The sequence below is a fragment of the Copadichromis virginalis genome, linkage group LG6 (assembly GCF_057382275.1).
Source record: "Copadichromis virginalis isolate Kocher_CV1m ecotype Utaka linkage group LG6, C_Virginalis_male_GT1.1, whole genome shotgun sequence".
In the NCBI taxonomy this organism is placed as follows: domain Eukaryota; kingdom Metazoa; phylum Chordata; class Actinopteri; order Cichliformes; family Cichlidae; genus Copadichromis; species Copadichromis virginalis.
In genome coordinates, this window is record NC_140623.1 from 11,310,663 (window position 1) to 11,334,853 (window position 24,191).

The 24,191-nt window shown below is 41.0% G+C and overlaps 2 protein-coding genes across 2 annotated transcripts in view; both read right to left on the reverse strand.

The window, feature by feature from the left end:
• dnhd1 (dynein heavy chain domain 1) lies at nt 1-24,165 on the reverse strand. Its single transcript, XM_085458619.1, has 44 exons — nt 24,105-24,165; nt 22,961-23,385; nt 22,560-22,757; nt 22,250-22,453; nt 22,034-22,144; nt 21,797-21,953; nt 21,448-21,699; nt 21,043-21,186; nt 19,397-19,502; nt 19,042-19,250; nt 18,704-18,947; nt 18,301-18,458; nt 17,669-17,794; nt 17,261-17,537; nt 17,016-17,143; nt 16,177-16,375; nt 15,996-16,087; nt 15,644-15,851; nt 15,392-15,517; nt 15,176-15,273; nt 11,988-15,081; nt 11,792-11,897; nt 11,501-11,660; nt 11,123-11,405; nt 9,625-11,017; nt 9,225-9,330; nt 8,953-9,061; nt 8,670-8,856; nt 8,209-8,311; nt 7,782-7,910; nt 7,403-7,594; nt 6,777-7,196; nt 6,249-6,672; nt 5,096-5,194; nt 4,837-5,013; nt 4,463-4,641; nt 3,091-4,083; nt 2,838-3,012; nt 2,659-2,733; nt 1,946-2,162; nt 1,734-1,825; nt 1,508-1,657; nt 655-1,265; nt 1-557 (listed from the first exon to the last, which is right to left on the reverse strand). The coding sequence occupies exons 2-44, from the start codon at nt 23,329-23,331 to the stop codon at nt 129-131; spliced, it is 13,311 nt and encodes a 4,436-aa protein (XP_085314745.1). The 5' UTR covers nt 23,332-23,385; nt 24,105-24,165; the 3' UTR covers nt 1-128.
• fam20cl (family with sequence similarity 20 member C, like) overlaps nt 1-24,191 on the reverse strand; it is a 36,745-nt gene that overhangs the window by 1,791 nt on the left and 10,763 nt on the right. The window lies entirely within an intron of this gene.

Below are 24,191 nucleotides of genomic sequence, written 5' to 3' on the forward strand. Positions count from 1 at the left end.
TGGATTTATAAATTTATTTGAAGGTTCACATAAAATCACAGGAGCATCAGTCCTCATGACATACTGTATACTACAATCTTTGCATCATTTCATTTAACAATCACAGCAGATAAGGCAGCTGAGTACAGTCAGAGTCTACTCACTAGTCTCACCCTTCTCAAACTACACAGAAGAGGATCTAGATTGGTATGAAGGGGGACTTTTGTGATAATGTTAACATCAGCCAGTCCTGAGCTTCCACTCTCCAACCCTTCGTCCAGATAGAGTGGGCAGTGGTAGATTGGTACCTGAGGGGTAGTTAAGGAAACGACGGCTGCACAGTGAACATTCCTGTTATCCATTAAATATGAACTTTTGCAGGGGGCTGTATCATGGGAACTGTTTGTGCTCCTGACTTGAGCTTTAACACAAAGAAGTGGTACTGAGCAAGACTGAGGAGAGACAGTGTCCTGTAGGACTTGCAGTTGTGTATCCCATGATGCCCCTTTAAGTTCCAGGCCACACAAATACACAGAATCCAGAGGAAGTGAGATGGGGTATGTGCTGTAAGACAGAACCTGTGTGGACAAGAACATCAGAGCTTATTATCCTTACTAACATGTTTAGTGGTAAGGAAATAAGTGTTTACTATAATTTTTAATTTGAATGCTTTACCTGGAACTGTAGAATTATATCAGTGATATATTTACGATATACTTGAGCAGCCTCTCTCATCATTGCCACCAGCAGGCCTCTGGCGTTTTTAAAAGCAGATAGTCGATAAGCACCAGGTGGATCTGAAGCATCATGGTGCCACAGATATGCACTGAGCAACTCTGCCCTCCTCTCCAAGCCAGACAAGTCAGTGAGCTTGAGGAGGGACGCGAAGGTCAGCGAATACTGAACAGGCTGCTGCAGCTGTGAGAGGAGCAAGGATACCGAGTCAATGAGATCATCCCACTCAGCTTGGAGGAAGTCACGCACAGGACCACGAGGAAGAGCTCCTGCACTTTCATTCTTGCTTGTGAGGTAGCGCTTCAGACCCTCCAGTCTGACTCTGGCATCACTGAACGCTGGCAGCGTAGCAAGCTGCTTTTCTTTGGTGCTAAAACGCCTTACTGATCGAAGGGGAGTTTGCGAGGTCCGCAGTAACATGGTCATGTTGTAGCTGGTGATCTTGATTATCTCAGTCGTTATGTCAGCATTAAAGCCCAGCACCACGGGCTCGCTGATGTTTGCTGATTCCCAAAGACCCTGCTCCACGACCTGCAGCTGTCCAGACAAATCTGAGGGCATAAAACATCCCAAATCTATTTTACAGAGAGCAGCCAACAGAAAAGCATTCTCACACACACACACGCACACAAACACACAAAAACACACACACACACCAGCTCTAAGTCTGGAATTCAGTCTCATTTTGGTGCAGTATTGATGCACCAGTGTTCTGAGAGCTTTAAAGAAAAAATTGAACCATTTCTCGTCAACAGTGAATGTTAGTTAAATTGGTAGAAAAATGTCCAGTTACCAGAGTGACCAGAACTTCTGACAAGTTTCGAAAGGATGTGCGGTCCGCTGTTCAAGTGACGTGAAGCTGTAGTGAAGCAGGTCTTGGCAATGTCCTCCAACACCTCCAAATCTGCAGAGTCTGTCACATGGCCACCATACACTAGACTGACTACGAATGGAAAGCAAAAGTTAATTAATCGAACAGTAACTGAATTAGGGTGTTTTATATTTTCATATTGCTTCACCTGCTAAATATTGCAAAACCTTAGTCTTGTCATGGCACAGATGGGCAACATGAATATATGCATCCACTAAAGCATGAAGGTCCTCCTGACTCCTTCAAAAAAACAAGAAGAAAATGTATACATTTATTTAGATTATAAATCTTTAAACATCATACAACAACCTCTACCTCTTCATCATAAACAATTTATACAATGCATATTTACTTCCTTACCAGTGATAGATTCTTCCCTGGCCTAAATACTTGTAGGTCTGTCGCTGCACCAAGACAGAGTGAAAGATAGCGCAGCGGAGGAGTGACTTGTTGTCAGCCATGATACCCAACTGTGGCTGACTGATGGATGCCACCTGTCGCAAAGAACAGCTCAGCTCCTCCTTCAGATCCCAGGAAGAGTCACAGACCAGATGCAGAGCACACATTCGCACTGACACTGTTTAAAAATAAAGACAGTCATTTCAATCATTATGATTATTACAACAAGAGCAAAACTGGAGTAGCTGTTTTTCTGAAAGCACATTTATAACACACATTTCCAGCACGCCAGCCAATATTACTCACACGAGCATAGGAGAAACAAAATGTGTAAGTGCCCCACTGCTGACCTACATAAAGCACTCTGTCACTAAAAACAAACCATGACATGGTCTGTGCAAAAGCTTCACTTTAGGAATCTTTCACATATACCTGTGAAAAATAGCTCTCCTTACACTGTAAAAGGTTGGAAGTGTACTAAAGTACAGAGTTACATGTTAATCTTCAAGCTGAATGGACCAACAGTGATGCTACTTTTAACAGTTGTTCGCTGTCATGACAAAAGTATGCTTCAGTACAACAAGATCTTCATTTCATAAATTAGGGTCACATTTAGAGTAAAATAGAACAGATGGAAATAAATATTTGAAAAAGCAGCAACATAATAGATCTACCTGGTATGAGGTGTGATGTGTTTTCTTGAGTTATAAACCACAATCGGAAGCTGGGGTGAATCAGACAAGGCTTCTCTGTTTAATAGGATGAGGCACATAAGTAGGCGGAAGAATCCACAAACATAAAGACTGGACAAGTTCTATAAATACATTTAAACTGATTTTGATTTACCCCCTACCTTTGACTGAGGAGATTAAATGACTGAGTTTAGCCACTACGTCATCATCCAGTTGTTCGAACAGATGACTGTTGTTAAACACCAACCAGTGGCCGTCATTAGCAGCTTTGTCCAGCATTGAAAGGAAGAGATTTCTGTCACAGAGAGCCCAAAAGGAAAGGACTTTCACCTGAATCTAAAGCATAGGAAGAAATGCATCAAGCACTGTATTACAGGAGTAACTCTATAATGGCAGAAAAAACTGTGCTGTCACCTCTTTTTTTCCTGGTACACATTTGGCCAACTGGTTTATTAAACAAAGAGGCTCAATGCTTATCTGCATATCTCTATTTGGATTGGGCAATGTAAGAATGATGGGCTCCTTATGTTTGACCAAATATAGTGAGCATGCCTCTGGGTTCCCAACGAGAGGGGCTTCAGTCTCTGTTTTCTTTTGAGGCAGGCAGAGTTGACAGGCATTTATGGCATCTGCTAGTCCCTCCAGACAGTCGGGGATCATGGTCTTCCAGAGGAGAGCCCGCTGCAGCAAAGAGAGATGGCAGTGAGAACGACAGGGAACGGGCCCTAACACTGTAGAGGAAGGAAAGTGAAGGTACTCCTGCCATTGCTTCGGGGAAGCACAGAGTGAGGCAATTAGGCCTCTGAATGAAGGAATCTTTTCCAAGCGAAGTAGCTCTGAGTGGATAAGTGGGGAAATCCAGCTGGGAAGATCAGCGATGGAGGATGGTGAATCAGTCCCAGGATGCTGTGTGTCTCCAAGGCCTATGAGGAAGGCCAACCTCTCACCCTCAGAGCACAGCTGGTTGTGCTGGAGCAGAGCTAAAGACACAAGCAGCTTCAGAACAGCAGCATGGGTCTTGAAAAGACAAGGCCTGTATTGTACCAGCACTTTGACTACCATCGTGTTTATCAACTCTTGTATTATGCTCCCTGGAACTTTCCCTATTATCCTGTCCTCCCCAGTGAAAGCTTCTTGCATCACAGTCATGAAGCCATGTAGGGAGAAATAATAGGCAGGGGAAAGACTGGACACAGCCTGCAGGGTCTGGTAGAGAGCGGCACCCAGCCTCACGAAGTGGCGAGGCACTGCCAGCAGGGACTCATGGTGCTCCAGCTGCTCCCTCAGCTGCTTCATCTCATCCTGCAGCTTCTTCGTCACTTCTTGACAAACTTTTACACGGGGAAGAAAATCCGGGTCTTGCAGCAGGACAGTGTTAGACTGCAGGATGTAACCCATTAGAGCGTCCTAAGATGAGAATCAGAAATAACTATTAAAATTTAACATAAAACTTTTAGGTAAGACTTAAAGCTGACACTGCAGTTTGACTGAAAAAAAATACAACCAACCCTAAAAAATTCAGGACACAACTGGTACAAAGTACAATACCATTGATAAAATGGACAATAAAAGTCAGGTCAAAATATTCTGCATGAATGTGTTCAGCTTATAACATGAACATGACATGATATAAAATGCCCAATTTTCAGAAGAACTACAGCATAAGCAAGCTCCTTATATGACCATGATGGATTGGGTTTTAAACTACTTTACATTCAGTGCTGTTTTGTTTAACACAAGGTAAGTCACTTGACATCAGTATGATGCAAAAGGCTGGTCTAGTCACCTCCTCTGTGGCCAGTTTCTCCCGCAGCTCCTGTTTGTAATTCTGGAATTGCAAGTGTTGAATCAGCAGCTCTTTACACTCAGCCTGCAGCAGCTGTGTCAGCATCAGCTCTGGGATGTCTTCTGAGCTCAGAGAAAGGTCAACCACACGTACCTGAGCCAAGATAGATGGATGGATCCCTACAGCACAAGAACAAGACAACTACTAACTAAACGTTTTCCAGAGAATTTCCAGAAGAGGATCTAGTTTACCTAGTCTCTACATTAACATTTGGTGTTAACCAAGACAAATGTCATTTATTTTACTTGCTCTACAAATAAAATCAGGAATGAAATCTGGTGTAAAGTTAAATTGTCGCCACTAATCAAACTAACCACTGTTAAGTAGTCTAATCGGCAGACATGTGCTGAGGAAGAGGCAAAACTCAGGATGGACCATCTGAATAGGTTGATTTAATCCTGGAAAGTAACATCCAGCAGGACGTGACAACTTGGCCAGGAACTGAAGATTGGGGATTGCACGCTCCACATGAGTAACCAGTACTCTCAAACCTACAAAACAAAAGATTAAAAATGATTATTATGGTGAAAAAAAACAGACTATCAACCTTTACTTGTATTTTTCTTATGTCACCTCTCTCAGCAGCCTGGTCCAGCTTGTGCACCAGTTCCACGTCATCTCCACAAATTACCATCCCAAAATCTATTTCTTCCTCAAGTTTTGTGTTCTTTCCTGTTGAGTAGATATTTATCATACACTGGTCCAATACAATTCAGTCTTACATGGAGTTGTGTGATTTAAAAATCATAAAAACGGTCTTTGTATAGAAATAAAAAGGGTAACAAGCATGCAGTGGATAAAAAAAAATCAGCCACAGCAATCAAACCACTAACAGGTGAAGTGAGTAACTTTGCTTATCTTGTGTCACCTATGAAGGGTGCATATTAGGCAGAAAGTAAACAGTCAATTCTTAAAACTGATGTGTCAGAAGTATAAAAACATGCATGTGTTACATTGTAACAAACAAACTGTGATGGCTAGATAAAAGTCTCCAGAAAAGCAAGTCTTGTGGGATGTTCACTCTACACACAACTTCCTGTTTGCTATTTCATATCAATGTATCCATGTTGATCCTTGTAGACAAGCATCTACACTAAACATGATTGTTGGAACTAAACAATAGAACATGAGCAGAAGGGCTGGTCTGATGAATACCATTTACCATCTGGGGATGAGATGGCAGCATATTGAAATAAAAGAAGGTAGCAGGCCAGTAGAGTCTCTGCCTTCTCTGTGCAGTGCTGGAAGAGCTGATATTGCATTCATGCAGATACTACTTTTGCACATTCTACCTACATAAACACTGTTTACACCATGTACACCCTTTCATGGCGACAGTCTTTCCTATTGCCTCTTTCAGCGTACACATACAAAATGCTACACTTCAACAACTTCAACTTTGATGAATGTCCCAAAAGTGTTCAAGGTCTTGACTCATCCAATCTGATCAAACATCTGTGGGATTTGTTAGAACAGCAAGTACAATTCATGGAGGTCATATCTCACACGTTACACAATCTAATGGTCTTCTGCAAAGAAGCTAACGGATAATAGCACAGCACAACTTCAGAGGTTTTGTGGTGTTCATGCCTACATGAATCAGTCCTGTTTTAACTGACAAAGGGGAACCTACAAAATAATAGTTGGTTTTAATGGTTTCATGTTGTGGTTGGTCCAAGTAAATGCTACATGTGTAATTAATCATTTTGAAAATGTAGGCACATACCTGGGATGAGACTATTTGGAAAATTCATCTCCAGATGTTGCTGGCTGTCTACTAGTAGAGGCCAATGCTGGATGTAGGTACTTCTGTATCCACACAGCAACAGCTTAACCATCAGCCTGGCAGAGAGAGTGTCTTCAGTTTGCCACTCATTCATCCCTAATGCCTGACCCAAAGGCAACTGCAATCTCTCAGTTACAGGGATGGGAAAACCAGGAGATAAGGAACCAGGTACAGTGTCTAACTGTGTAAACAGAGAGGTTCTGGGGTCGTTGGGGTTTATGTCGATGCTTCCTGTCTGGCACAGAGTCTGCCACTTGCGCAGCAGTTCTGTGCGTGTATCAGGTCCAAAAGGGCCTAAATACGAGACGGTTGCAGCCAAGAGGAGGGCGTCTCCTGGCACGTTTTGATTACGTACCTCTGTATCCTGGGCAGAAAACAGAGAAAAAATAATTTTCAATAAAGAAACATTCAAAAGTAAGTATGTTAAATGTGATATGTTAAAAGTGATGCACAATGTTTGCGAATTACCTGAGCAACAGCCCTCCAAACTTTGCCATATGTCTCACTCTGCCCAGCACATGCAGAAGCTTCTTGCTCTGCACTTTCAGCTTTGTGTAGCAGCATCAGTTGTTCCATTAGGTCATTTTGAACACACTGCAGATGAAGCTCAGTGGCCTCCAGTGAGCTGTATACCTCCTGCTTGCGCTGCTCGGCTCGATTCAACCGACTTCTCGTCTCTGCAGCCTGAACCTCCAACTGCTGCTTTAGGAACACTCGCTGCTGAACACAGCAGTACTCATACACAGCCTGGACCCATCGACAGAGGGATTCGCAGGCCTTACTGACCTCTCGCACAGCCTCAGGCACAAACTGGGGACTGTGAACTATCTGCCCAAGCTGTTGCAGCTGTTCATTTGTCAGGTTGTAGCGGTCAAAATATTCCAGTTCCTGCACAAGGAGACGTTAGTAAGACAGTAAGTTTAAAGCCTCAAAGCTACATTGACAAAGAAACTGGAACATAACTACACAAACTGATAAATGATGGCACAACTTCAGATTTATCTTTACCCTACTTATGACATGCTATTTAATTCACTGACCACTGCAATCAATGAAATCTGTAACAAATTTGCTGCAAGACATTTTTTTCCCACCTGGAAAAAGTCTGCTTGGGAAAGAAGTTGTTTAGCACTTTCCCAACCCGGTGGATGACTAAACAGCAAACAAATAGCATCCATGACTTGCACAACTCCCACAGGTGGGTCTCTGTAGTGGCGCACCTCCTCCACATCCGATGGATCCAAACACTTAAGAATCTGAAGGCCTGACAAGAATGCAGGTTTTATCTGGGGGAAAAAATTACATGTGAACCTAAAGCTCATTTTTGTGTAACAGTACTATTAAATGTTCCCAGTTTTTTCTGTCAAACTACCTCGAATGAATAAAAAGGTATTTTATAATGGGCGAAGAAATGCTTTCAGTTATTTCAAGGATTTAGAGCTACTTATTGTAACAAAAAGAAAACAAGTTGACCTGTTTTTGAGCCTGATTAATCTGCTCTTCCAGGTAACACAGTTGCTGGTCCTCTGCAGCGCACTTCTCACAGGCTTCCTCAAACAGTTTCTTATGATCTTCTACTGCTTGAAGGAGCTCTTTCTCACGCTACAGGACAGAGAGGATGGAAGCGTGGCGTGTATGTAGTTAAACAAATCATTTTTTGCTGCAGACGTGCTATAAACCGAATGCTGCTTATTTAAACTGAAATATTAGCTGAGGCTACTTTAGCATAACGTGTTCTTTAAAACTACATTTTTCCCTGATGTGTAGTATGTTCTACATAAGCATTTGAAGTGTGATGAACACACATATCTTTTAAATAACTTTTCAATGTGAATAACCTTGTGTAGTAGACAGGCAGACCAACAACTAAAACAGTACATGCTAAAGTTCTCCACTTTACCTGGTCTGTTTCAGAAACCATCTTCTGCACACTTATTAAGTGCTCTTTACGCTGCATGGATATGTTGTTCACTGCATCCAAACGAGACACAGCAGCAGCGATTCTAAAAAAAAAAAAAAAAAATATATATATATATATATATATATATATATATATATATATATATATATATATTATTGTGGACAAACATGGTCATTTCTGTTTAAAACATAATAGGATGTTAGCCTGCTGGTTTTGGTTACTGTGATTAATGTAGCTGTGTGACATTTTGTAGAGGATGTAGTCTGTGGTACAGTTGTGCTATAAAGTTGTGCTTTTTGTACCAACTATAATTTGGCTTTAACAGGAAAAAAGGTGCTCACAGAAATATTTTCACAAATGTGTTGTTATATGTGCAGCAGGATATCAAACAATGGAGATAAAGGAAGGAAAAGAGGGAAACCTCCTGGTCTCAGAGGTACCTGTTGGCTTTGTCCTGGCACTGCTTGTGCAGGAGGCTGCAGAGGTAACCAAAGTGGGCAATGAATTCCATATAAGTCTGAGGACTGAAAGGCTGATTTCTTAGAAGGACAGAAGCATACTGGAATGCAGACCGATGGATCCCTGCCATAGCCACAGACAGGCTGGCCTCTGAGCTTCCTCGAACCACTTAATAAAAAGAAAAGGACAAAGGTAATGTCTCGCTACAGTCGAGAGAAAAAAAAAAAACAAGGGGTTTAGATTAATCCTGATGTTGTGTCTCACAAGGGCTTGTTTTGAGGCACTGAACAGCAACTTCCACCAAAGACTGGTTAGACCACGGCTGGTACACCTCAACACAACAGCTGTGCCTGAGGGCCTTGGCCATTTGTCCCTGTACAACAAATAATGTGCAAATTAAATTAGGAATAAACCCTGAGCCAATTTGTAAAGTTGTTAGCTCTTTTGGCCACACTGCAGACTTTCAAAAGTAGTTTAGTATTTGAGTTGTTTTTTTGGTATGAAATAAATGCATAGGTTTCAATAAAAATACTTACAACCCAGCTTTGTGCTTCATTTTTGGAAGGTATGTCAGTGCTTTCTGACATGCTGTATGGCATTAGCAGGAATATGTGGATATTTCTGTGGACTTGACTCAAACGCCTTTGTTAAAAAAGAAAAACAGTACATCTGGTTTAAATGTTTTCACACATTGGCTTTAAAACTGACTGCAAAATATTTTTTCCAATATATCCCTTCTTAAAAATGTTTTTTCCAAATCTACAGTATAACTGAATGTTACATAAACATATACCATCACTTTACATACTGTATTTAAGTACGTTTAAATTGACACTGACTATACCAAACGTATTTAGGTCTGTTTTGGGAGAGTTATGTGGTGATAATCTATCTCTCAACATGATGAGCATTAGATCAGCTACTTTTTCCTCTTACTTCTCAAACATCCAGTTGTCCATAAGATATCTTCGTGAGTATTTTGCTGCAGTCATTCTGGAAACAAGGTCCCTCAGCTCTTCGTCGGTGAAGAGTGCCGGACAGGCACCGTGAGCCATCAGTACCAGTAATTCTTCTCTGACAGACTGGCTGATTTCCTCATGGACCAGTATGATGACACTGATTCCATCCGACCTAGTCTTATTCCCAGCTTCTTTCAGGATTTCATGAAGATTATTTTGATTACCAGCATGTATCTCCAATAACTCATAGCCTGTAAGGTGGGCAGCTAAACAGACAGTGGTTTTGCGGCCTGTGCCCCTATCTGAGCCAATCAGCACTCCATGACCTCGAGGTAGCAGCAAAGCCCTGATAATGTGTAACAACTGACTCACCCTCTGTCTGTGTAAAATGTATTTGGTTGTGATGCTGCAGTCAGGTCCTTCACCTTCTTCTTTTCCGTCCGTAAGTACACACAGCTTTTGCACTAGCGTATCAAGGTCTTGCTCCTGATAAGAAGGGCTAAATTTAAAATATTGTTTTATCGACTTCAGGGCCTCAGAGAGATCAGGACCAAATGCAAGTTGTGCCATCGTGTCTTCCAAATACTGAAGAATCTGTGGTTGCTGAAAGATGTTTTCAGGCTTAGTTAATGCGCTGTGCAATTGGCTTTGCTGGTTTAGATCTTTAGGCAGATCTACAGGGTCTGTATTTTCACCTGCTGGCTGACTGTCCCCATCGATTTCATTAGCCAGTTTCATACCAAAGTGTGTTGCTGCTGTCTTGGCTATGAGTGACACAACAGTTTTCCTATCATCCTCTGAGCACAACCTGTCACTGAAAGTACGCATGCACTCGTGCATCCACACCTGTACTATGTTGAGAACCGATGCTGGAGGAAAGCCTGGTTGTGAAACCTCCTTGTTCTCCTTGTTTGAGATTACAGACCTCCATAGGTACATCCCCTGAAACACCTTCTGAAGATCACGATGGGAAAATATGAAATGAGGCCTCTGCACAGAGGGCTGAAATCTGTCACTTACTGCATGATACAGCTCATTAGTAGCAGTGACAATGGAAGATGACATATCCTCACCAATGTGCCTATTAAGTGGCATTTCACTGAGCCAGATTTTTAGCCAGGGAGAATAGATAGACATTAAAATGTCTGGGGATACGCCATCAAGCACAAAGATAGAAAACAGGCGTGAGAGCCGTGGGGATATAACACCGCTGTGGGAATGATCCAATCCGGATATACAGCATGCAGCCAGGTAGCTGATAGTTCCCGACTGTAACAACTCGGAGCTGTAGGTGTCAAATGTTAGAATCTCTCCTTTTGAAATACTCTGTCTTAGTGTCTCTAGAGCCATTGCAGACGTTCCAAAGACGTCTATGAACAAAAATGACAGGCATAATGACAACATAAAGATTCACACTGTACTAAATCTGGTTCAAACTGAATCACATAAATTCTGTTATAAATTTTGTTACTCACCACAGGGGGCTTCATGTAAATCATCAACAAACAAAAACAAGCGTGGCTGGTTTGCCATGAAGCCAGTAGTCTCTTTACAGTTCTTCTGGCATCTGATGCTTTTCAGTATAGTGTGCAAGTCTCTGGAGCTCAGAAGTGGACTGGCTGGTAGGTTAATGTGTGGCTTGTCAAAAGTCAGCACAGTTTGGCACAGTGTGGTTTTTCCAGAGCCAGGCTCTCCAGAAACCAAAACTGGCTGCTTTGCCTCCAACATGAGGTTCAGGAGATATGTGTATTTCCTGTACTATGAAAAACATTTGAGACACCTGTTAATATTCAGAAGCAGCGACAAATACTGTATGTATTCTAAGTATAGTAGGTGCAATGTTAAGTACAAACCATTGGAATGACAGAGCCTGTCGACAGCGTATTCGTGGGGCACATCTTAGTGTCGATACTAAAGAAGTGTTCATACACACTGACTTCATCAGGGACCACAATTTTGTATCTGCAAGTTAGGAGCACTTGGCGGGCTAATAAATCAAACTGTGGCCAGTGGCTAAATAAAAACAGAAATATATGAAGAACACTGGTTACAGAGAGAAATATCGACAGGCGGTAGTAGAACTCAGTATGTGTAAATATATAATGTGTGACCAAGTAAAAAAGTTTAATAAAAAAAAATCTTACCGAGAATGAAGGCGACCACCAAATCCCCAGATATAAGCCAGGAGAAAAATGTTTCTGCTGAGCTGCTCCTGCTTACTTTGGGCACCTGTGGCTGCTGGAGGCATATCTGGTAGAGGGGAAGGACATGACGTTTTTGTAAGGGTAACATAATTATGCCATGCTTACGGGGTTTTACATTTGTTACAAGTTATTTTACCTGTTGTGTCGATATGTGCCACTGACTCAGGTTTTTCTACTTCCTTTCCAAAATGTTGTAGGAGGGCATGCAGGATCCTGACAAATGACATGACTTCTTGCAGTCCGTGTGTGGGGGCTTTGCAAGATTTTCTTTCAGTGTGGATTGCAGAGGTTAAACTCCTTTGCCCAAGCAAATGAAGGGTGCTAGAGAAAAGATCTTCAGCCAAGTGATTCCACATTTTCACAATTCTGTGATCTAGTTTGTATTTAAAGGAGAGAGCATCTATTTCACTCTTCCACACAGACTTCCACAGATCATCTCCCGTGACATAAACAAGGCTGCAGCGGGTCACTGCAGAGGGGCTTGCATTGCATAGGTCAGTGACTTCCATAAGCAGCTTTAGTTTTGACTGAGACAACAATGTCTCACCTGACGACAGACCCAGAAAGGCATCCTGAGAACTGCACAGTGTGGTTAGGTAATCTAACCAGCCGGGCTGCCCCACAGGCTCCCCATCCATTACCAGCCACTTCACTACTACTGTCTCACCAGTTTTCTTCTCATTGTTACAGAGTTTAAAGCTTGCATGCTCACGCCTTCCTGCATCTCGCAGCACCTTTGCCAGAGCTCCATCTATCCATCCTCTCTTTTCACACAAGCAGCCAAATATCTCATCATGGGACATAGCGTTAGGAAATAAGACTAAAGTTTCAACAAAGCTCCAGTTTGAAAGAGATATCTTTTGATCTGCCTGGGGAGAGCCTGCATCAATCGTATTGTCCTTGTCAAAAACCAACTCCACTGTCTTAGTAGCCAGGCTATTCAGTGCTCCAGTCAGAGCAGTGTAACAGGTGCTCTTTCCGCTCCCGGGGGGCCCTATAAGCAAAACTGCCTGAGACAATTTCATGGTCTGGTAGAGTGTAAGAGCATTGCAAATGATGTCTGTGTCACAACAGAAGTGTTTTTGTTGTATTTCTTCTCTAAGTGCATCTTCAAGTTGGTTCTTTTCAGCTTCTTCAATAAATTGTTGGACAAGCGGAAACTGGCATGCTATAGGAAAAACATCTTTGAAAAGCATGTAGAACTGTGAGGTGGCCTTCTTCTCGGGCAGCAGTACAGAAAGAATGGCTCTGACAATCGCTTCCTCTTCCATTAAACTTTGTACAACCATCAAATAACAACGGTGTGACTTTGGAGGCTTTTCAGTTTTCCTTCCGTCCTCCTCAAAAGGTTTGATAGGCTCATTTTGTGACGACATAAGATCAGTGTCGAGTGAATCTTTGGACTTTGAATTTTCTCGATCCCTTACAACCTGCTGCAAATGTCTTTCAGAAGCTGAGATGATCTTTTGCAGGATAACAAGAAAGCAGCTGTCATTGTCAGAGAAAAGATCAGGTAGACAATGGGACTCTTGAGCCAGGCTAATGAGGGACACCAGACGTTGACTTAACGACATGGCGTCTGAAAAACCAATGGAAGTTAGCATTACTTCTGCAATTATTCTGTAATCTGGACGTGTTAACGCGACAGATCTTGTAGCAAATCGCAGACTTTCAGGAACTCTAGATATATTTTCTTTTGATGAGATGGCAACACATCCATAGCTGAGACTGGCAGAAATGTGTTTTCCTGCAAGTGTCATGTGACATTCTGACTCAGCAGCATTTGTGAATCCCGCGACTCCATCTGAAATTTTCATCTCTGTCTCACAATTTAGCCTCTCCTTTTTATCTCTTCTTAACATGTTGAAGGACTGGTGTATGTCAACTAGATGCTGTCCTAGTATCGACAGATCACTGTGTGTTAGCAAGTCCACAGAGTTCAACACAAGCCATGCCCCTGCCTGAAGTGCCCCAACCAACATTCGCTGAATAACACGAGGCATCATGCTTGGATAACACTGTTTTAGGACAACCTGTCGCCCCAGCGCTTTTCCTAACTGGATCACAGTATTTTTCTTTCCAGACATGGAAGGGCCACCCACAGAACAACATCTGTAGGTTGTCAGAGCAATAAGAATCCCTAGTATTGCCCGGTCTGTGCAAGGTGTATGCACCATCTCCCACTCTCCTGGGCCAGAGTATTCAAAGCTGTACTGGACTTGATGGCCCAAAATATCCACAAAACATGCTGGATCATTATAATCCTCTGAGTTAATATAATATTTCATACAACTCAGCCATTCAAAAGATGACTCCCGCGCACACGGAACATCCATGAGTCGATGTAGTTGCTCTGCATGATTCATTGTAAGCTGCAGTAAAGCTCGCAGACACATCATTGTGTACTTGGAAACTTGAGTTCCAGTTTTAGATCCTGTGACTCCGTCTCTTATATAATGGCTAAGGTCTTTCAGCTTTGCGGCGATATGTGCCTTTATGGTGCTGAACTTCACTGAGCTCGATTCTTGGAAAGCTTGTAGAGCAACACTGCACCACATTGCCTTCTCCACCACCAGAAGGCACTCAAGAGGATATTCAGAAAGCAGGCCCAGCACAGCTACCGCACTGGGGAGCTGGTTGTCTCTAGCATTTGTGTCACTTGCTAAATTTTGACTGGATGGTTCGAGCTGTTTTCTCACAACAGCACACTGTGTCAGAAGCTGTACCATGGTCAACTTTAATTTTTTGTCAAAGTTACAAAACCACTTCAAAGCGTCTGCATTTGGTTCTAAAGGAGACTGAAAGGCAACGTGTTCTTGGAAGCTGCCAAAAATACCCAGCACCTTCATCTGCCTTTGGCACTCAGATATAGAATCACCATCTCTTTGTATTTCATGGTCAACTTCAAGCAAATGAACCCCTTTAAAGCTTTTTTGAACAAAGGGTTGAAATTCAAAAGGTGTTGGGTCCAAAGAGAGTATCTGCATCACTTCCCCTTCACTCAAAAACCAGAATCTGGGACACTCTTCACAGAGGTCATCAAGAAGATCTGACATTTGTTTTGAAATGACTTCCATTGCAGACAAACCATTAAGAAGAACCTGGCAAAGGCTATCACCACGAAATCTGTCATTTGTTTCAGTGGAAACTAAGTTCAACACACGGGGTTCGTTTGATATAGAGGCCATCATTTCCTCGAATGTCTCATCAACTGGTTGAAAATGCTTCAGCTATAAAAAAAGATTAAAAAAAAGATTTAAAAAAACATCATTAATCAAACACACTGACTTCACATTCATGACAGTTTAAGGCACAAGAACCTACCAGGTCCATTCTTTGAGTACGGAAAAATGTCCCACCAAGCACGTTGGTTAAGAAGGCCCACATTTGCTGATATCTTTCAAGTAAAGCAAGCAGCTTCTCTACAAATATTTGAAGGGAAAATAATTCTTACAAGTCTGTTTGAACTTTTTATGGACATTAAGATAAATTCTCTCTTAGTCTTTCAATTTTTAAAGATAAAATTAGTTGCCGCTTTACCAAGTTCTTGTAGTGTTTGAATCCAGTCCTCCAGCGGCAGCCTGAACTCAACACTGTATGGGGACTTTAACATTGTGGACAGCATCATCAAACTGGTCTCAATCTCAGCAAAGTGTACTCCCAGATCTGTGTGAGGAAACACAAAGCAAATGTAAGCAACATGTAAGCTGAATATACCAAATACACATTTCCTCCAAGCAGAGCAGCTAGAAGGTAATTCAAAAATAATGCTTGCAGTGACTTGAGCCTCACCTATAGTAAATCTAGGATCACTGGGGTGTTTCCTGTCAGTTAGCACATTGAGAAGGGCGCCTTCTGTGGTCTTCCCAGTGTGTTTGCACCGTGTTTCCACGCAAAGGGGAGCAAATACATCCAACTGAAAGAGTTTGCCTTCCCATCTGTGACAAAGCTTTTGGAAAGTTTGCTTCATGTCACACTCCCTTTGTGCACATCTGCAAATCTGACAAAATAAAAACACAGCGTCTTATGTCAGATTCGTATTGCGTGTTTTCAAAAGCAACTATTTCAGCAGACTGTTTGCCTGTTATTTCCCTTTAGCAGAACTGCCAAAGCTGCTCTAGTTAAAACCTCTCTCGTGTTCTACCTTGTCAATCAGATTCTGATGACTTTCAAGTTGTTGAGACATGAGATCAGCAACAGTCACATTCTTCTCTGATTTATATTTTAGGCCCAGGTCTGCACAAGAGAACATATATTTCAGTTCTATTACATTTACTGTGATTTTAGAAGTATGGAAGTGCTATAGCATAGGCACACTCTCTGACCTTCTAAAATGGCTCTCCAGTGTTTTCCTTTCAGTGTGGGGCTCTGTAGCTTGGCCAGGACTAAAAGCTGATGGCTTATGTTTTCCAGAGATCCTAAAATCTCCTGCAGCACTGCATCACTGGCAGGTATGGTGGTTGTTAAAGATTGAGCCTGCTCCTTCCACTCTGTAATTTTATCCTGGGCTTCAGAGACCACAACCTGACAGAAAAATGCATGTGTTATTTGTCTGTTGGCAATATTTATACCTCAGGGTTTGCTAGAATAACAAAACATTATTTATACATCTATACAGTTTAAATATCAGTAGATATAATTTATATAAGTACAATGCTTTATTTAATGACCTATTATAAAAACAGAAAAACATGTCTTTTAGAAATGTGGCACCACACTGGAATTTTTTAATTAATTAAGAAATTAATCAAGCATAAAATTCAACCACTAATTCTTCTGTTCAGGAATGCTAGCAAATAAGCGTAATTTGGCGTCTTGATCAAAAATAATAATTTGATTTACTATTTTTTACAGTTTTTTTGTAAAACAGCAGATTAAAAAATTCACATATAACATTAATTCTATTTTAGCAGTAAAAGTATCATTTTGATTAATGGGCTTGCACATACTGGTGGATTAACCAGTACAGAAGCATCAAAAATGATTTTAACCATTATGTACATTTAGCATAGCCTTACATGACTGTATCATGGGGTAACCTGTGATTGACATACCCCGTTGCAATTTTTTTGTACAAAGAAATAAATATGTCATCTCATTAACATGAGAGGCGGTTCTTGACTCTGAATATGTTTAACAGAGAAAAGGGTTGATTTCATGTTACCTCACTAAAAACCATTGGCTTCCATTCTTCCAGCCATGTAGTATAGACTGCTATCAGTTCCCACAAGTCTTTGCGGGCTATGACCTTCTGAACATCTGTGGTCAATACGGTGAGATCTATTGTATGTTCTAATAGGAAGCAGAATAGAGAGAATAAACATGCTATTTGTAAGCACCTGTTTGTTTAATCTTCACCAAACTAAACCTTTCAATCCTTCAAATATTCAAAATACAGCATCATCTCACCTCCCATCTGTTGACTGCTCCTACTAAGCAGGTCCAGCTTTGCACTGAGAGTGTTTACATGCATGCACATGTAGTTCAGTTTGGACATCATCTCTTTGGCATTTTGGCAAGGATCAAGGAAGGGTCCAGATGTAGAGTCAGAGACGATATTTTTAAGGTCACAGAACAGAAATGAGAACATCATGTCCACTGCTTTAGCCATTGAAGGATGATGGCGGCAAACAAGGTCGTCTGCTTCCTTCAACAGGGGAATAAAGCAATTCCACAAGTTCAGCATCTAAATATAAAACACAAACAGAAGCACGAGGCGTTACCTGAGCACACTCACATCCCATGTAAAGCCATGATACGCTTAATATTGTGGTTATTTATAGCGTATTTGCCATTTCTTTGCATTTGCTTTCAGACCTTTTCTTCCACAGTCAGCTCCGCCTCTGTCATATTCCTATAGTTCATGCAAATCGTGTTTTGAAGAGACTGAATGTACTCCAAATATTTCTGTTTGTCAGGCAAGACCTTCACAAATTCCCTCACCTGTCAAAGGAAAAAATTTGATTTATAATTTTGCTTAGAATTTAACGACAGACAGACAGACAGACAGACAGACAGACAGACAGACAGACAGATAGACAGATAGACAGATAGATAGATAGATAGATAGATAGATAGATCGATCGATCGATCGAGTAGTGAAGACTAGGGTTCTTCACTACTGTGTCTTCAAACAACAGCATGTACATCTTAATGCAGTAAGCATCACCTGGATAAAGGAATCTAAATTCAGAACACATTTACCCTTACAAAGCAGTCTTTGATGTAAATAATTTAGCTGAAGTCAAGAGACAAGACAAGAGGTGCCTCCAGAGGATGTGAATGTTCTGACCACCCTCCTTCTTTGGGTACACCACAAAAAAGTAGCCTAAAGTCTTTACCAAGGACTTTTTTTTCTCCTCACTTAAAAGACTATCTATCTGTTTTTCCTATATTTTATCACACTCTACACTTTTTTGCAAATAAGTAATTTTAAAAAGTTTCTGTACCCTAAGAGCATATTTTGAGAAGTCACGCAAGTCTTGAGGTGCTGTCTTGAGTTCAGCAGTAGCTCCCTCCAAATATGATATGAGGCTCTCTGACTCCTTCCTTATCTGCTCAACTAGTTGCTCTTGCACTTCCTCTTCGATGAACCTCAGCCGTTGCCCTGGAGAAACACAGGGAGAGATGAGGAGGGCATTTATTATGAAGAACAAAGTGTAAGTAATGAATTTATCTACCAAGGGCCAGGACATTAAAGCACTTCACGATTTTAAAAAGTCACTGAACAATTAGTTCCTCCTTCTTGAAGCTATGCTGAATTGACCAAAGAAAGGTCCTTGTATATGAAAGTATTTGAATCTTCAAGCTATACTCAAGATACAATTTCCATTTCATTCGATAAAGACATACCTAGAGCTTCCTTTGTGTGGGTGCAGTGGATGACGAACAGCTGATTGGAGGAAGAAAATGACGAGTCAGCTGCACTGATTCTTTCAGCCCAGTTGCGCACCTTCCTAATGTTCTCCTCGTACACTGACGCAGGCCGACCCCTCATGGATTCCAATGAGGCTCGACTCCACTGACAAGTAAACAAATGGATCTGTACCATCCATGCGTAGCTCTCATACAGCTGTTGGATCTCTAGTTCGGCTTCCTGTCCAGAGAAAAACAAAACACCTGTATAAATCTGATTGTTTGATTAATGCATTTAATACGGCTATTACTGGACTTGAAAGTGACAGTCTTGCCTGCATGATCTCAGACTGCTCCTTCTCAACTTCTTTTGTGATGTCATTGATGCTGATGTGCCACTCTAGCTGGCTTTTGGAGAGAGGAGAGTAGCAGCCATGCACCATGTTGCCTTGCACCACTGGAAAAGCAACTTTGGGCAGTGTCTGCCAGCAAGCTGACATGTCTCTCAGAATCTGACTAGTGTTCCCATCAGTGTTTTTGTCCACTGGGAATGAAAAAAAGAAAAAAAAAATCTGTGACACATTTAGACCAGGCCCAGGCACACTTTCACATCAGTACTGAGGGTTTACATCAGAAGGAGCTCATATAAAGGAAACAGGAGCCGTAACACTCCAATACAAAAGGTCATACCTGTATTTACAGAAGGGTTAATACAGCTGAAGTCATGGTCTAAATCCTGAGCAGAGATTAGCACATCTTTGCTGACCTCTAGGAAAAACCCGCAGTCATCACATTTCTACAAGTAATGAAAGCTGATGTGAGACAAACTCATGGCTGCTGCTTGACTAAACATAAAGAAAACACTGATGTGATTATACTATGCATAATTGTTTGATGTGAAGTAAATACAAGCAGACAGTCTCAAAGGCCAAATTTAAATCAGGCTTATTCACAGAACATAGAGTGAGAGAAACAATTATTTGACCCCATGCTGACATTGAAGTTTGCTTATTCACAAAGAAATGAACAGTATGTAATTTTTATGGTAGTTTTATTTTAATGGAGAGAGACAGAATATCAACCTCAAAAAAATCCAGAAAAAAACAAATTCTATAAATGTTAAAATAATCTGTATGTTATTGAGCTAAATAACTATTTTCTGCCTTAAAACGCAGCCCTCATGGCACAAAGATTACAACCAATCAAAGCACACCACTTACATTCCTGTCATGGTCCTGCAGTCCTCCTGTGCTGGCTCATTCATTTCGTCTTGCTCGTCTCTGCAATTTCTATCTCTCCTTTCTCTGTGTGTGAGTGCATGTGTGTGTCTGTGTGAATGACTAACCACACCTTGTGTTTCAGTGGCAAGATTCTCCCCTGCTGCCTGCCCTCCAGGTCAGCGCAACTGAGTTGATTAATTCCCATGTTGGTAATCGTCTGATCAGTATTGATCAGCAGCCTTCATTTGTCGCCTGATCATTAGACTGGAAACAGAGAAGTTGGCTCACCTGCTCGTTCTTCTCTGCGTAATTTCAGAGTGAGTTACTGCGAGAGACAGAATTCCTGTGGAGAAATATTCTGCGGAGCTTAGGAATCAGTAACTGGAAATCCTTCTGTTGTCACATTCTGTTGTTGTCTCACTTTAATTCCACCGAGTCTGCATCTTGAATCTAATCAGTCCATTAGTTATGACAAATCCAACTGCATAGAACGGATTGGGCTATGCAATGTAAGATCTTGATTGAGAACCTCTTTTCTGCAGTCAAAACACTGAAGATGGGTCATTTCAACATAACAATGACTCGAAAACATACCACCAAGGCAACACTGAAGTGGCTAGCAAAAAGTACATTAAGATGATGGAGGGGCCTTGCCAGTCTCCAGACCCAATTTTGTAGAAAATCTGTTGGAGGAGCTGAATATTTGAGTTACCAAGCAGGTTTAAAAACCTAGAGGATTTAAAGAGTTTCTAAAATGAGGATAGGGCCAAAAGCCCTCCTGGTGACCAAGTAGAAGAAACGTGTTATCGTTGTTCTTCTTCACCAAGTACTAAGTTGCGTTTTAAGTGAGGATCGAATGTTTATTTTATTCAGTGACATGCAAATGAATTTATAACTTTTCTGTAATGTTTTTTGTCTCGATTTTGTATTAATATTCTGTCTCTCTCCATTAAAATGAAACAACCATAAAAATTAGAAACTGTTCATTTCTTTGGAAGTGACCAAACTTACAAATTCAGCAGAGCATCCAATAATTATTTCCCCTCTGTACATGATGATTGTCCTGCAGAAATGAAACTGCTCCTGTGTTTGCATCTGCTGAAACGTGTAAATTACCTGAATAATAGAGTCACCTACAGTGAGAAGTGCTTGGCTCACTGCTTCTTTGAACAGATGTATTGGGGGCTCCACCGTCAGCTGATTATCAGCACTGAAACGCAGCTCGGTGTGGAAGAGAGAGCGCTTTGGCAGTTCCTTGCTCTAACGAATGACAATATACATAAAGTTAATTTCATTAAATATAACTTCATTGTCATTTTACTTCATCTAACACATCATCTATTACTTCATGCAGCAGTGGTGCTCCACAGTTATTGTAGGTTTATATCAGTAATTCTTCTGGTTATTGTTTGAGAACAGTAAACAATAAAAATACTGGGTGAAAGAGAAAAATAAAGACTTGTACAGCTAAAATCAACATTTTTTCCAACCACAAACAGTTAATAAGAGTTCATTTTCAACCTTTAAAAGATCGAGAAATGAAATAGCATCTTCTAGTATGACTGTCACGAGACTCTGCACAATCATCTGATGCACAAGAGCTGCAAAATTTCCCAATTTCTTCAAGGTGCTTTCAGACTGGGCCAACTCTTTCTTCAGCTTGCGCTGATGAGCCATGAGCAAATGTATGGGTTGTTGGAAGCTCTTTGGATCGTTAGCAAGTTTTAAGTGTAGCTGCAGCTCCTGGTGTTTCTTATAGCTGTCTTCTTTCACCTGAGGATATTAAATTGTCTTTAGAGATCATTTGATTAAAAAAAAGGCTTTGTTGTCTCTCATGATGAAACCATAAAAGTTGACTGTGGTGTAGTACCATATTTAGGGTGAGAGTGTGATACTGTGATAACTTCTCCAATATCTGCAGACACTCCTGATTCTTGCTTATCAGTATGTTCTTGAATTCCGTCAATGTGTGGCATTCACAGACATCCAGAGGCATCCAGTGTGTCTCTTTTAGTTCTTCAATTACTCTGTCAAAGATATTTTATTGTTGAAAATCTGAACCTGTCTCAAAGTTGAAAACTTTAGACTGTTGCTGGCTTTAACTCACCCTTTTAATAGATGCAGGGCATTCCTGAACTGAGGTACAGCTATGAGCAGCATGTCCTCCAGATTCTTTCTCCGGCGCTGAAAAATTCTCTTGCGCGTGTTTTGATGCCACCTGGGGAAAAAAACATACAATTCAAAGGAAACAATAAATGTAAAGAAAAAAGGAAATAGTTTATACACTGAGTTATGCAAAAGGTATAACATTAACATTTATTACCAGAAAAAAGCTTTCTGCAGTCTAAAGTCCCTGAAAAATGCAATTTTCTGCAAATCTGTCCACAGCACATACTGTCTATACCACTCTGCCAGACTGACAGTTCCACCAATACCCGTCTGGGTAACATGCAGGACAGTTTTAGAGGTGAAGACATAGTGCTCAGGACCAGCTTCACTGGGATGGACAACTCGCAGGTCATAGGGTCTAAAAACAAAGAGGACATGCGTCAGTGGATTTATGGTTTGACAAGGGAAGATTTACCAAACCATGAAACTCAACTCAAGTGTTAAATAATCTTTCTCATCTTTACCTGTAAGCATCCCCATCTACTGTTTTGAGGTAATAAATCTCATATTCTCCCAGGTCTCTTTTCTGAACCAAAATTTGAACAACTTCTGCGCCAGTGAGGGGAGATATACTTGGTTTGGTAGCCCTCCCATGTTTCAAGGTTGCTGTCTTTTTATACTTGCAAGTTTTGGCTGTTTTTGATTCACCTTTTTCCTGAATACTGAAAAAATGAAACACAAGAAATTCATTTAGGAGTTTCTCTCATTTACAGGGAGTGTGACAACAATTTTATTTGTTGATGCTATAAATTATAACTATCTTTAACATAAATGCTATCTGGAATGACACTTACACCCAACAAATACTGCATTGAAAAGTATCACAAAAGCCAAAGTCTAATTATCTGTAAGTATTATTATGTACCTCTCTGTTGTCGACTGAGTAATTCTAACAGGGATTTCTGTCCCTAGTGTTGAAGCCATTAATTGAGGTCCTTCTTTCCATTTTTTGTTGCCTATGGCTATCCCAGGTCCTACTTTAGCAATAATATGAGGCAAGTCTGCCAATGACAAATGTCCATCAGAGTGGACATTTTTGAGGAGAGAGGAACAACTGAACAGGGGCTTGGCTGCAGAAGCTGATAAGACACGAAACGGCTCCGGGCACAGAGGTGGTAAAGTCACTTTAGGAGAGTGAGTCTTTTTCTTCGCCTTGTGACCAGGCCTAGCAACATCTTTACCACGGCTCTGAGACGATCCATCACGGGATCTTTCCTGTGAGGCGGCATCAAACATGCTGATCTCCAGGGAATACCATCAGCAGCTCTTGTGTGACTTACTCTGGAATTTCTGAGGAGAGGGACAAATAGGTAAATTTAGCCTGAATCACAAACTATACTGGCACAATATATAAACCCTGCATTTTTAACTAAGCTTTAAAACTGTAGACAGATGTACCGCATATGAAATTGTATGCCGATTGTAAGCAGCAAACACAATTTAAGGTAGTGAATAGCTTTAAAGTACTACTACTTATACTTCTTTCTAGTTAAACCAGTTCCACGTTCACACAGATGTTCATTCAAAGCTTTTCATTGAATAAATAAAAAAGAATGCTGCACACAATAGCAGGGGAATGATTGAGACGACACTACAATACGTTTAAAAAGTCGGACTTTCTAATAAAATTGAGGAAGTCTCTCAAATTTAAATGGAGTAAAATTACTGTCTAGTGCAAGTACATCCAACACAAACAAACACAAACAAAGAGACGCTTGGCTACAGTATATATTTCGCTGCCTTAGTCAGATCGTGCAGTTGAAAATGACATTTTATCCTTTTAAATAAGCATAAGGAGACGAGCCTCAAATAAGCTAGCAAGTTGCTAAACTTGTTATAAAAAGTTAACACATACTTTAGTAGTCCTTACCCAAGTTTAACGGACTTACAGTGAAGCTCAGCGTTTACACAACTAGAAAGCAGCGGGCGTTAGCTCCGAAGCTCAAAAAACGACTTTTAATAAACCAAATATTAAACTAAGAACTAACAAATACTTCGGCGAGTCTTACCTGTGAAGTTGTTACTACGAAGGCTCGTTGCCACGGTAACGTCCAGACGCTTACGCCGGTCTGCAGAGTTAGTGGGTCTGATTGAGA

Excerpts from the sequence above, each read along its gene's own strand:
- dnhd1 (XM_085458619.1), bottom strand. The coding sequence starts at position 23,331 with ATGTTTGATGCCGCCTCACAGGAAAGATCCCGTGATGGATCGTCTCAG. Across the intron at positions 16,088-16,176 it reads CTGGAGAGCCATTTTAGAAG|ACCTGGGCCTAAAATATAAA; the intron begins GTCAGAGAGTGT and ends TCTCTTGTGCAG. Across the intron at positions 8,857-8,952 it reads GTGCCTCAAAACAAGCCCTT|TGGTTCGAGGAAGCTCAGAG; the intron begins GTGAGACACAAC and ends CTTTTTATTAAG.